Raw genomic sequence first — 14,854 nt, 5'->3', positions numbered from 1 at the left:
TTTGTGTATATGTCGTATTTATTGTCTTTGTTTGCCCAAAAACGATTTTACAGCCGAAATATTAGACGTGTTTGATCCACCATGTTCACCATCAACGATTCTATTTCTACATCACACATTGCTGCATTGGGACATCAACATGATCAATTAATCATTGACTCATCCCCAGTTAAAAAAAAATTGGATTGTCTTTGATGGGGCGGCATTATGTATACGAATCTCAGGTAAATAACCTGATGTCACTTTTTTCTTCATTTATATGAATGGAGCATTGCCATTGGAGGTCAGGCACATTGCAGAAATGTAGGCTAACTAAAAAACATGAGTCTGGGACTCGGAAACATTTTGACATGTTCGAAAACTTCGAAAATGTTCTTGACTCTCCATGGACTTTTTACACAACCAGTAACCACTGACATGACTGAAGAAGTGGCGTCTACATTCTTTCCAAATAACTCATACCCATGATATTGATATTCATCATATGTGCTTGTTTTTTTCATGTTTTTTTTTCATGTTGTTAGTTTGGGCATGTTGGGTGAAAAGAATTTAAATTGTCAGATATTTTAGACATTCTGAACCAATTGTTTTTGCAGCCGAAGTTGTTACATTCTAGCCCCATGAGGCATGAATGTGGCTCCATATAAATACTGGACTTCCTGCATTTGTCCTGCATATTGTTAACTTGAAAGTTGTAGTGCAGTGTTGTCCCACTAAGTAGGCCTACAGCATGCAAGTGTGGTTTGCTCAGATATTGCTGCATTTGCCTGTATAATCCTCGAGCCACTACGAAGCCACACATCCCAGGTAACTTAAGACATGTGAGCTGAAATTGTCAACTTTGCAGGCGCACGAACATGACGAAACTGTAGAGTTTGCAAGTAGGCCTGTTGGATGTGTTCTATGATCTCTCAGCATTTGCCTTCCGGGTTGATTTGGTAGTGTTACCTCCATTATTTTTTTTTTACCCATTTAAGCATCTTTAATTAACCCTAACCGCCCTGCAAAATCCTTTTTGCAAATTGGAGGAATTTGCAGGATTGAGGTTACATGGCAAAAGTGCGTTGCTGATTTCGGAGTACGCACTGTGTCAAGGTCTTGGGCTGGACCTTGTGTTGTTTATGCTCAGCCGTGCATAAATTTAGTCCTTGATTATACTTGACATCCTCCGTACTGCTCCAGGATGTCACTGCCTCTGCCTCAGCCTATTGACAGACATAGCCGGAGGATTTTGCAGGATTCAGGCAGTGGTCACCTCTCCATGGGCCATATTCAAGAAATAGCGGAGGAATTTGCAGGATTGAGGCTATATGCTATTTTTCCATGAGGCCAATTGGAGGATTTTGCAGGATTGAGGCTACACCCTAACAAAAAGGCCTAGGGAGTTAGGGTTAAGGATTCAATATGCACATGTACCACCAGGCAACGGGTACATTCCTACAGTGTACTGTACATGTGTCTCCCCGTCAAGAAAAGCACTTTATTAGTAACGTAGCCTGAAAATGCAGCTGACCGCATTGAGGGAAAGTAAACTTAACACAAAAGATTTTGCCTGAATGGTGATGATTAAATAAATAGTTTAGTTGTCAACAAACTTTAAGTGGCTTTCATGCCGTTTACCATTGTTTACTATTGATTGTTAAGGACGAAAGATAGCACTTTGCATTACATCTTTGCATGCATGAAATGTAGTGTTGCAAAATAGTATCAATCTCAAAGAAATCGTGCCGTGAAACAGGGTTTTGAATATTTTGTCCGGTTTAGTTTAACACGTTACCAGTGTAATACAAGTACGGTACACTTACTCTTACTGGTTTGTAAAAATCATTGAAAAGTTGGCAAGTACATGTACATGTATGCTAAAAGGTTATAATGGCAATGTTAGGCCAGAATATTGAACTTCACTGTCATTTTAAACATGTAGACTTGCTTAGGATTTCATTGTGAAATTATCCATCAAAGGCCAGGTGTGAAACATTGCCATTTTCTATCCAATCTGATGGTGACTGGCCTGTGTTAAGGCATGGCAGGGTTGAAAAGGATTGATTTTTTTGACTGTCTGTGACTGTTCAGAATTCAGATAGCAGGAAATACTTATCATGGTTTTCAGTTCATGAAGAAAGTATGCAATGCATGTAGTTCTTGTGCAGTGGTAGATCTCGGAGGATAGCTGTAGGGCTCCTAGGAAAATGGCCTGGGGATTTTTACGGCATATACAACTTACAAGTACATGAATGCCAACTTGGCTGCACTATTTATGCCGCCTACATTTGGACCTCAGCCCATCAGGATTCACACACTTCTTGAAGCGTGACACAACAACACAATGTTCCCCTTATAACTGATCTTGATTTTGTTTGCCAACTTCATTAATTAATTGTCATTATGTTATCAAGCCTCCAGTCGACCAAGAAGAAGTTCTAAGCAGTTTTTTTTTCTCAAATTATTATACATACATGTATTGTAAGCACGGACAACAGAAACTTAAATTTATTTTAAGATGTTCTGGCAATTACGTACATCATGTGATTTTTATACATGTACATGTATGTAGTGCACACCTACATGTACAACAAGCCCATGTTCTTGCAACCACGTCCCCATTGTGTCGAGCAGTATGCGCCCGTCACTACCTGCTCTCTCACCCTGGTATTGGATCATTTGCATGTGCAAGATTTTTGAACATGTATGCAAATGAGGAATAGTCTGGTGCCTGCATGTGCGTTACATAAGCATTTGTTTTTGTATGAGGTGTCTGGGGTAAAAACAAAGTCAATTCGTCGCAGCACGAGCATGACATGAGTTATGAAAACACGATTTTTTAAATCAAACTGTTACGATCTTATCGAGACAACATGCAGTATCACTTTTCATATTACTATGAACAAATCGGGAAGGAAATGAGTATTTTCGAGAAGGCGTGGATGAATGATCGCGAAAACACGTACTGCACGTTGTGAATAACAACACCAAGTACACGATATAACTCCATAACTGTATCGAATCAGGATACAGGAAGAAAGTTTCCTATCCAGGGCTTACTATTGGAAACGAGGTTGGAAATAAAGTAAGCACTGGGGACGAGGTTGATGTTCTAGTGTTGACACAGTGCAGGCTCATTGCCTTGTGTTCACACAAAACTCCCATGTTTCAGTTCCATTAAGCATGCATTGAGTTAAGGGTACACACCGGTAAATCGATCCGCCAAGCTCATGAATAAAAGTTATACCCTCAAAATATTCTATATTAGAGAGTTCTGAGCGCCGTAAAATTGGGGAATTGAAGAGATATGGTAGTGAACCTCTGGCCCGGACTTGGGGCTTCCAATTCTGAGCATTTTGGATGCTATTGGGCTCGAAAGTGGCGCTATTTTGCCATGTTGTGGAGGGATCGTTTTTCAAGATGGCTACTTTTCCGCTTTGGGGAAAATAGGGGTCGTCTTCTTTGCGTGAAAATATCTCGAAAAGTCAATGGTCAACCCACCATAAATTGAAAAGAAAATGAAAGATGACACATTGATCATCATTTTTCTGTGCAGCTTGAATACCTGTGAGAGTTTTGAGTATTTTTAAAAGAATTTTGAAGTACGGGCATTTAGCACTAGTGTCTATGGGAGTTTATTTGCAGGTATGCACCCTATAAAGAATCACAAAGATGGCCGTTTCGCGCATGCGCTGTGCCGCGGCAGTGGCCTTTTCAGTGGGCGGAACCTACGGGGAGGGGGAAAAAGTGTTTTAAAGGTATCAACAAGGGTTTTTTTCCGTAACGGATGCTTCCAAATCATAAGGGAGCAGTAGGCTATCACCCGATTACAACAATTGATAGTTGAAAAGGGGGGGGGGGCATTTTGAGCTTAAAAGTAGCTGGAACTCAATTTATTGTCGCTGGGGGCGCTCTACAGCTTAGGAGGGGCAAAACAATCACTATTTTCGGGCTTAATATCGACCTCGGATAATATTTTTCTTTCATTTTTTTTCTTCAAAATATTGACTTTGGAGATATTCTGCTTGTCCTGAATGTGATTTTGTGTTAAAATTTAAAAGTTGCCTGCTATTATAGGGTACACACCGGTAAATCGATCCGCCAAGCTCATGAATAAAAGTTATACCCTCAAAATATTCTATATTAGAGAGTTCTGAGCGCCGTAAAATTGGGGAATTGAAGAGATATGGTAGTGAACCTCTGGCCCGGACTTGGGGCTTCCAATTCTGAGCATTTTGGATGCTATTGGGCTCGAAAGTGGCGCTATTTTGCCATGTTGTGGAGGGATCGTTTTTCAAGATGGCTACTTTTCCGCTTTGGGGAAAATAGGGGTCGTCTTCTTTGCGTGAAAATATCTCGAAAAGTCAATGGTCAACCCACCATAAATTGAAAAGAAAATGAAAGATGACACATTGATCATCATTTTTCTGTGCAGCTTGAATACCTGTGAGAGTTTTGAGTATTTTTAAAAGAATTTTGAAGTACGGGCATTTAGCACTAGTGTCTATGGGAGTTTATTTGCAGGTATGCACCCTTAAACCTCCCATGTTTCAGTTCTATTGAGCATGTATTGAGTGAGGTACAATAACCCGCACCCAGGCTGCGCCTTGTAGTGCACCACATATTCTCCATTGTGCCTGACTGACCTGTATTGTCTGCTTGCATTCAACCTTTCTGTTGTGTTACTCAGTAATGGCTTATTGTTGCCCTTGGCTGAACACTGGGAATTGAAAGCAAACTTCCAGGATTTGTTTTCGTACGCATAAACTTTGAAACATGTACCACTACCAGTACATAAATTTGAAAGGAAGATATGTACAATGAACTGAATTACCGGTATCTCTTGTTGTTTGGTTAACCAGAAAATGTAATTTGTGTAAGTAAATGTCTTGCATGCATCATTGCATTTGCACATGGATTTTACTGATGACGTCACACTTTGTTTATGTGTGTGCTTTCCTATGGTGCCCAGTGGACAGTGGGCCCCCACTGGCTCCACAGGAAAATGCACATGTAAACAAAGTGTGACCTCATCAGTACAGAGGCTTATTATGCCCTGTTATGAAGGCATGCAATTTTCCTCAGATCCGCTGATTTCCTCGTTTTTTGCTTCTCATGAATACCATTACAAATTGAAAAACACGGTTCAAAGTCTTGTGTGGTTTGGAGTTTCCTCGTTTTTTCACAATTCCCAGTTGCATGCCTGGTTATCACTTCGCAGGTTTGAAGCTATTGTAATGCGTACGTTTTCCAGCAGAGCTGTGCTACACCTTTAACATGAACATTGTGCACAAAATGCCTACATGTATATATTCCCAAGTGTGATTTGTACAAGGCTTTATCCTTGATCCTAACTGTTTACTTATAACCTGGTACCTAAACTCCCAATTCCAGTCCTATTCATCCTGTGCAGTCAGGCACACAGACATTAAGAAATTCTAAACCTACCCTTGGGGCCCCCTCCCCCCCCCCCCCCCCCCCCTTTGGCTAGAGCTCCATCAAGTGTTAACTGTTGCCTATGTGGGTATTTTTTTCTCAATTCTGTCCAAAGAATTGGAGACTTTTTTGTAATGCACTTGATGTTGAGTTTCTGTCCTTGTGGAGTCTCGAGTGCATTCATGTGAACCTTGGGAATTTGGTTCATTGCTGTTGAAATCGTGAGCAGGTTTGGTCTCTTTCAACTTCAAATGTAGTGGGTGGTGGCCATCATTTGATTCTTTGACAAATTCTGTAAGTTGTATTAAGCTGTGAATATTGAATTTGTGAAACTATACATGAGTAATGGTTACAATGTAGCATGTAAGACTTGACAAATCGGCTGCCAAAACAGGTGATTGCTTTTGATGTTTTGTGAATGTTTTGTGGACTTACCATATGTGCGCATGTACTGGTACATGTACACAGAGGGTAGTTAATACACATGTATTTGTTGCTCTAATAACTTTGTGTACATATGTAACACCATGGAGGAAGGAAAACGGAGTGGTTTTTTAATTAAGATGATGCTCAGAGTATTTTGCATAATATTAGTCACTGTGTTGCACTGTCATTCCTCAGATTACTAGTAGATGCCACTGTCTGTTACTCATGCTGTGAGTCTAATTTATCATGGTCACTGGTCATGACAGTGGCATGCTTGCGTACACTTTAGCTTCGACTCAGATTCCAATGTGTTTTATATAAATTAAATTACATGTAATTGTCTTTTCTGGTTTTTTTTTTTTTCAGATGTAAAGGAGGCATTTTGTCACCATGGCAGCAACCAAGTAGCAGTTCTTGCTGTTGTACCTTCTAGTTGCAACCATTCTTGGGATTTTTAAGTGTAAACTTGCAAACTTCAAACATTGCAGTTGGACGGTTTTTCCCCCCGAGCAATTTATTTGGAGGCTCCGTCGGTTGTTACTGAAGTCTTCGCAATGGCGGACGTGACGCTTGACTCAATCGTCGCGCAAATCCTTAAGCCGGATACGCAGTCGAGACTCCAGGCGTCTCACGAGTTTCAAATGTTCCTAGCGGACGAGGATAACCAGTTGGTGTGTGAGAACTTTGACCGGTTGGTGGACGCTCTGGTCTCCTGGGTCAACTGTAGTAACTTCAAGGTGAGTTTCTGGCTTGGTATATTAACCCTAACACACCTGAATCCATCAAAATCCACACCCCTTCTTTTGGAGGATTTCAGCGGATTCAGGATACCTCCATGTTTAAAAAAGTGGTGGATATTGATGGATTCAGGACAGTAAGCCTAGCGGTACAGCATGATTTTGATGGTTTCAGGATACCTCAATTTTGAAGGGAAAAAAATGAAGGGTTTTGATGGATTCAGGACAGTAAGCCTGGCGGTAGTTGCAGGATTTTGATGGATTCAGGATACCTCCATATTGAGCAGTTCCCTCTTTCCTACCGCACCTGGCGGCTATAGTTACGAGTATTGGAAGTTTGTCAACTTCCAATACCGAGGGGAGCTAATATCGACTGTCCACCCGAAATAAACCATGTTATATTTGTTTTACTATACCTCATACATATTCAGCGCCGTTTTTTCTTCTTTTTTCGTTGTAGTATGCACCTCAAACAATCTTTTTTTGAAAAACATGTCCAGTTCACCAAAAGAATCGTATTGCTCAACTTCACTAGTTCTCTTCGTTTACAATACAGTGCAGCTGTAAATACAGTGGTTTGTGTACAACATTCTTTTGTACAGGAGGCATCTTTATTGTCCATAAATATTCTCTAGTTCAGCATCATTGAGCTAACGTGCCGTGCAACCGTGTGTAGCTCGTTTGGGCGATGTTCGCACGTGCGTACTACACCCGTGCGGCAGTTCCACGATTGCTTTGTAAAGCGCATGCGTAGTAGACTTACCTGTGCGACAGTCTACTACGCATGCGTATTTACCCTGTGCGCGAATCCTCGCGCGCGCGCTTGGTAAACAGCAAAAATAACATCTGGCACGTGATGGTGAATTGACCAGTGAGAGTTCGGCTCTCGATCATGAATATGTATGAGGTATAGTAATTCAGTATTCCAAATGTGTTTGCCAATGAAATGGAAGAAAGTCTCTTGTCCAGAAATATGAAGCAGTATCTTTATGGAGTAAAATTGAAACTACATGAACCTTGCACAGATACATACGTGTACGTTCTTGTTCCCAAAACTGGTAGTTTTAGCAAATAACATATAAACCATGATATATCTGCAGTTACAGCAGCGAAGTGTGTACATATTCATTGTACTGTGGGCAAACAGAGAGTTTACACTGCACAGGGTTAATCTTATTAATTCAGTTGACAAAGGATTAGAAAAGTTGCTGATGTGTTTTTTTTTTACATGCCATGGTTGCTGGGAATGTTTCTAAAGCCCTGTCCGCACTGGACTTTTTTTGGTCAAACTAACCGAGACTATGGGTACTTTTCCCATTTTAAGTCCAGTGCGGACAGCCTAGGACGTTTTCCTCTCGGTTACTTTTCCTGAGTCCAGCGGTTACCTTTACTGGCCAACTGCTGCCCAGGAAAACTTCCCACGCGCCCAGGAAAACTGACCAGGTCACTTTTCCCGAGACGATAAGTCCAGTGCGGACAGTGTGAGTCGGTAAAAGCGGCTCAGGAAAGCGTACATCCGGCCCGAGCGCCCTGTTATGCATACAGAGACCGCACGAACCTGCACGTGCGGTGGCCGAACATTTTGTAGAAACACGCTGCAAGCGGTAAAATCTCGTTAAAATATATATTTCAACGGACAAAAATACATACACAGAGAAGAGAGATCACGTTCTGAGAATTAATTTGCGGAAATTCTCTTTCTCCACCGATGTATGTTATTTTTCACGATCCAAATTCGTCCTGATACGCTACTGTAGTCATGCACGGAACATCATGGTACGTCCGGTACCGTACGTAGGCCGTAGTCACTGGTTCCTGCCCACATCATAGCTTCGATTCTGTAAGCATGCGATGGGAACCAACGAATACTGATGGCACTGCTGCCGCACGGAACATCGTACAGCGGCATGGCTTCGACGACGTGCATCACAAAATGCGTCAGAATTATAGGCCTTTTCGTCAAGATTTAGCGTGTCAAGATGAAATAATATCGTGTAAACGATTATGTTGTGCATGCAAATGGCATGTGTAATATTACTGTGCGTATCGGCGGCTGAAAATGTGATCGGCAATTTGTTTTCTGTGTACGGTGAGTCATTTTACTGACACTGTGACAGCTCGGTTACTTCTCCCACGCGGTCTGGGTAAATTTTCCCGTGTCGAAAGTCCAAGTGCGGACAGTGGTCACATTTGACCATTTCTCATTTTACCATCGTCTCGGTAAAACCTTCCAAAAAAAAAGTCCAGTGCGGACAGGGCTTAAGCTTATATACGTGTAACTATCTGAAAATGTAATGCCTTATGCCAAAATAACGCAATAAATCAGGTTTAAAAAGTTAAAGGGAATGTACAACATTTGCTTTTGCTGCAATTTTCAGAAATGAATGGATTTGGAGGATTAGTATGTTATAGCAAACATTGTCACACTGACTTGTTTCACGTTTTGGGTTCGTAGATGCTAGAGAAACCAAAAAAAACCCAATCATATTCTTGTAGTCTGGTTCCCTGACCCTACTTAATATAAAACGGAGCAATTTATAGACTTTGGGGAATTGTAAAATCAGAGAATCAGCCTAGCAGGCTTGGATAGTCTTCACAGGTGTGTAATCAATTGCAAAGAAAATGCAGACGAACTATATATGAAAAATTAGGAGCACTTTTTGAAAAAAGCCAGTTTTCTCCAATGCTGGTCGGCCGACCAGCGTTGGAAAAATACAGTTTTTCTTGAAAATGTCAGCACACCAGGAGCCACAATTTTACAGGATGCTTTTAGACTGTCATTCCCTAACAATCCAGTTATGTATTTTGTGATAATTTGATCATTTCGTCTTTTGATGTTTGCCAATGTTGTATCTTCCCTTTAATGTAGAGCACATGTACATCTGCATGTACATGTACATCATTATGCAGAATTTGTTTATAATTACCCTACCAGTATGTATAAATTTATGTACTGAGAAAAGTGTGTTTACTTTGTACTTTGGGGGGGGGGGGGGGAGTCTTTCAAATATAAATACAACAACTTCTAACAATAGCCCATCAATCCAAACAACTTCTAACAATAGCCCATCAATCCAAACACACGACTGTCTGGCCAACCTGTGATGACAAAAGATGACAATAACTTGAGAATTCATCAGCTTTCAAGGACAGTAACTTCCCACGGATTTCACTGTCTGAATGACAACACTCACAATCAATGGATCTACAGTGCATATGAAGGGTGCCCCACCTACATGTACATACTTTTAGGCTGAACGTCGGGACTGTTGAATAAGTTTTGACAGAATATCAAAATATTTAAGAAATGTAAACCTCTCTGGGACGCTCCAGTTCTAAATTATTTTTATAAGTGTATCCATTGTACATTTTATTGAGGCCAATGGTTTTCTATTTTTACAAGCAGGAGAGTCATTCTGTAGAGCTATGACATGTGTACATACATGTACATGAAATTATTAAGTTTATTATAATGTGTCATGTTACCCTACAAATGTACATGTACACAGCTGTACATGTACTGTATAAATGTCAAGAACTTAATGCATGCCCTGCATTGAACAGATACACGTCAGATCTGTATTAAATCAATAACTGTTACAATATTCACGGTAATCCTGTGATGTGTGTGTGTGTACGTAAAATGGGAAGGCTTAACTTATTGTAAAAATAAACTGAAAGAAATGCCTATGATGTCCAGTTCATATACATTTAGACTGGTTGTTAATTGCAGTGGTTAGACAGTTGCTTTTGATTGTTTTGTGTGTGTTCTTAAGCAGGACATGTTACCTCAATGACAGTACACGGTTGCACATTTACACGTACACACTGTAAACATGCGTTCACTGTTGATCGTGGATGTCCTATTGTCCCTCTTTTGTTTGTACTCTTAACTTTTTAGGAAGACCCACATGACCCCAACCGCGGACGTATGCTGGGAATCGTGGACTATATTGTTCTCTTTTGTTCTCTGGTATTTTTCGTCCACAATTTGAAAAGATGAACACGTACATGTATGTATGTACATGTACATGTATACATGTGCATTGTACTCTACAGTACATGTGTACAGTGTATGTGTTTCTTCTCTGAATCAGATCTGTAGAATTCAGTCAGTTCACATACACGTTGCAATCTTATTTCAAACAAGTTACATGTGCATGCATCTCATTTACAGTCTTTGACATATTTCAAATTTACGTTCTACACATATAGTGCATGCACACATACATGTACATGTACATGTGCATGGCTGCGTGCGTGTACACATGCATTGTACGTATAAATACTGCATGTGCTTTGGCCTACATTATTTTGGTCAACATATTCCTGTATGAAGACTCCTCAATGTGCATACTGCATGTACTGTGCATTTGTGCATACATTTGTGGTGTCCGTTGTCTCTTAGCAGCATGCAATAGGAATAGAAACAGGAAGTTATATGTACAATGTATGTATGCTTTCGGAAATAAACATTATTCGTGGCCATGGGAGTGGTTAAAATAAAGATATCCAAGCGGGAAGATAAAACAATTTATGAAGTCATTGACTGGAAATTTTAATGAAAATAATGTTGTATGTACTGGTATGTTATTGATGTTGTATTTTATATAAATGTGCGTCATAGTTTTTTTATACTTAAATAAATCTTAATTGTAACATCCCAATACCAAGGATATTGTTCTCAAGTTTTATCATCTACATGTAAGGCTGTTTTCTAAACTTGTTGTGTCATCTGTGAATTTTGTAATAATACCATAATGTAAATGGGACATGCCTTGGATTTTTTAAATGGGTAGGATTAAAATAAAAAAAGGTTACACTGTAAAGGTGGTGGTTGTTGTTTAAACTGTTCACTTTTGCGCTTTTTAAAAGTAGCGATATTTTCCAAATAAAAAAACATGTTTAGCGCCCTGCCTTTTTTAAAAAAAGGAATGAGCTATTTTTCAAGATGGCCGCCAGCTTTTTAAAAAAAATTGCCGCCACTTGGACTCAGAAAATGACATACCAGCTTGATATGGGCTACTTGATGCAACAGACAAAGAGGCCAAAATGATGTCACTGTTTAAAATGTATCATTTTTGGGGGGCTTTTTTGGGGGGTTCAATAAAAAAAAAGGAGGCGCCTCCAAAAAGGAAGCGGGCGGGGACGCTAAACATGTTTTTCTTTTTTATTTGGCCTAATTGCATTATATTCATCATCTGGAGTTTTCAGCTTTACTTGTGCATCACTAAGTACATGTATTTTAATTTAGTTCTGCACATGTATGAAATGCAAGTACGTATTTAGAACAAGACGTGCATGAAAATCACATAGTCATGCTAATTAACATCGTAAAATGTTCATGACTTGTCTGGCTTCATGTGCGTACATGTACGTCGGATCATCTACATTTCATGTATCCCATTCCTGCATATCATGTCTCCAATCGTTAATTCTAGCGTGCGACTTGACATTCACCGTAAGCCCCTCGCGCTTTCCCATGCTCCCCTCACTAGCCAATATTCACGTTCATCATTTCAACAGTCAGTAATCTTTGCTGGAGAACAAGTGGGCCATAAAAATGGGGCCGTCTAGGCCGCGTAGTGGCTCAGAGTGAAAAAAATCATTGTCGGGGTCGCCGTATAATAAACTGATCTTATTGAACACCTTTATCATACCCCAAAGCATTGACAGGAACTTGAATCGGGTTACAAAAATAAGGTGTGATTATCAATGGATTTATGGATCAGGATGATATTGTACACGGAGAGTCATGCTGCCCCGGTGGCTAATTTTAGCTCTGCGCTCACACATGTAGGCCTACATGTACTTGTACACATGGTGGTTCGATAAGCGGAGCCTGGATATCTAGGCCTGTACATTTATGTGTAGGGTGTACAGTATGTAAATTACATTTGAACATTGAAGGGCATTATGTACAGTACATACTGGTATACATTTGTATGTGTTTCTGTATCAAACAGTGCACGACTCTGAAGGTGCACTGTACATATATGTATGGCGATTTTGACTGTTTTTGATCTTGATTTGCATGAGACTAATACATACCGGGGGTACATGTGTACATTAGTTCAGTAAGTTTCCCGCATGATGCTTGCGTGCTTAAATCAGAAAAAGAAAGAAAGAATTTTTTTTAATCAGCTCATCCTGTGGCTCATGTAGGGTGGAATTCAGTTGGAGTTTGAGCTTGATGTTACTGTTACTGGTAGTTGTAAAGATATTTATGTGGTGTTTTTTTTTCTCAGTTGACTGTCTGAAAATTATGCATGAATTGCTCACAGAGTCCTTGGCACTGCGCACTTGAGTTTTATGGTTCTAAATGAACATGGACTTGATATACAGTTTGACTGAGTACAGGATGACATGTATTCTGTGTGCCCTGGGCCTGACAGTACCACTTAATTGCGATTTTAAAGGCTGCAGCTGATTAGGCACCCATGAAGGATAAAACAAAAAACACTGTTCCAAACCCTGTTCCATATTTCCCCCAAACTAAAAGAAAGTTTCAACTTAAAGGGAATGTACATCATTGGCTTATGCTGTAATTTTCAGAAATGAACTATTTGAGGGGTTAGTAGCCTATAATAGATCAAATATTGTTACACTGACATTTTTGAAGTTTTGTGTTCGAAAAGGTTGGAAAAACCAAGAAAAACAAAAATGTTCAAGTAGTCTGGTTCCCTGACTCCACAAAAGATAAAATGGATCAATTTATAGATGATGGAAAATTGTAAGGCAAGGGAACCAGTCTAGCTGGCCTGCACCCGTTCATGAACATGTAATCAATAGCAAACAAAATTTGGACTGAAAAAAATGGTAAATTTGGAGCAGTAGTTGAAAAATAGTTAGGTTATTCCAACGGTGGTCGGCCGACCACCGTTGGAAATTTACAATAAAATACCACTTTTCTTGAAAATGACTCCACACCAGGTGCCATAATTTTACAAGATGCTTTAGAGCGTCCTTTACCAACATCCTAATAAACTGTTTCGTAAAAAATTGGTATTTTGTTTTTTCGATGTTTGCAAATGTTGTATATTCCCTTTAATGATGACGCCATCAGAAAAATTACATGCTACAAAATCTGCCCGAATTCAGCTTTGTGTTTTCAGTCTAGTGTACTTGGAATGTTCACACCAAAACAAAGATGATGACAGTACCCATACACATTGTACATTCTTTTGTAAAATAACCCTTCAAAAATTTGTTTTGTAAAATAACCTTCCAAGTACCTCATTACTTTTCTATATTAAGAAATTACTGACAGACAGTATGGGTGGGGCTCATTATTAAGTGGACTGTACTCACGCAAATGTTGGTGCTACTAAATACACAATGTATTTGAGGGGGGAAAAAAGGAAATCAACATTAGTCTCCTGTCTCATATTAATAATTATTAAATTGCACAGGAAAGTAGAAACTAAATTTTGTGAAAACTAAAACCGATTTGTACCGAATCCTTTTCACAAAAGATCATTTGACTCCTTCCATGTTACCGTATATTAACCCAATGTGATGAGTTGAGTATGTGTTTTATTGATCACTTTGAACTTTGTACAAATGCACATACCGTAGCATGTACGTTTGTACCGTACATCTGACGGTGTATTCACATATAGCTTAGTTATACACTTCAAAAGTATTATGCATGTTAATGTATAATGCATATACCAGTAAATCGTTATTTTTCCGAAATATTAAATCCTTTATATTTTTGCATACATGTATGTATATAACATGTACACGCTTAATTGAACATTTACATACATTGTACGTTTCCCAAACACTCTAGAATGTATGTACCGGTAGTAACAGCTGAGTTGAATTTTGATCATTGTGACTGGTTGGAATTCTATTGATTTACTGATTGATTTCTTTTTTTATGGATTTCAGGTTTCCCTGTGTGGCCTGGAATGTCTGACATGTCTGGTCGACAGAATGGAAGAGAAATTCAAAACACACATTGGAACAGGTAAATAAACATCTTAAGTCTTTTCAAGGGTCCATTGGATGAATTTGTCTTAGGAACACATTTTGTGCAACTTTCTTACTCCTCTTAAATGTATGAAAACTAATGGACATTCCTTTTTGGTTAATTTTATTAAAAAGTGCACTTCTTTAAACATTTAAAGTTTTCCATGCTTTTCCGGACAACTGAGGATGCTGTTGCTGTGATGTCATTTCAGGAAGACACTGTTCAGTTTAGGGGTTTTCTGGTCAAAAATTGTGAACCCAAAAATGTGCTCGTTTGAAAACATTTGTGAGAAAAG

The 14,854-nt window shown here is 39.4% G+C and overlaps 1 protein-coding gene across 9 annotated transcripts in view; it reads left to right on the top strand.

The window, feature by feature from the left end:
- Window positions 1–14,854, top strand: part of LOC119729812 (CLIP-associating protein 1-B-like) — an 84,667-nt gene that overhangs the window by 154 nt on the left and 69,659 nt on the right. For all 9 annotated transcript variants that reach the window (XM_038202600.1, XM_038202597.1, XM_038202603.1 and 6 more), the window contains exons 2-3: window positions 6,211–6,581; window positions 14,478–14,556. In XM_038202600.1, coding sequence (XP_038058528.1) covers window positions 6,399–6,581; window positions 14,478–14,556 — 262 coding nt within the window. In that variant the 5' untranslated portion in view covers window positions 6,211–6,398. The remainder of the gene's footprint in view (window positions 1–6,210; window positions 6,582–14,477; window positions 14,557–14,854) is intronic.

The sequence above is a fragment of the Patiria miniata genome, unplaced genomic scaffold, assembly GCF_015706575.1.
Source record: "Patiria miniata isolate m_02_andy unplaced genomic scaffold, ASM1570657v1 HiC_scaffold_21, whole genome shotgun sequence".
NCBI classification, from domain to species: Eukaryota; Metazoa; Echinodermata; class Asteroidea; order Valvatida; family Asterinidae; genus Patiria; species Patiria miniata.
Note: the sequence above shows the minus strand (reverse complement) of the source record. Positions and strands in the feature narration are given on the sequence as shown.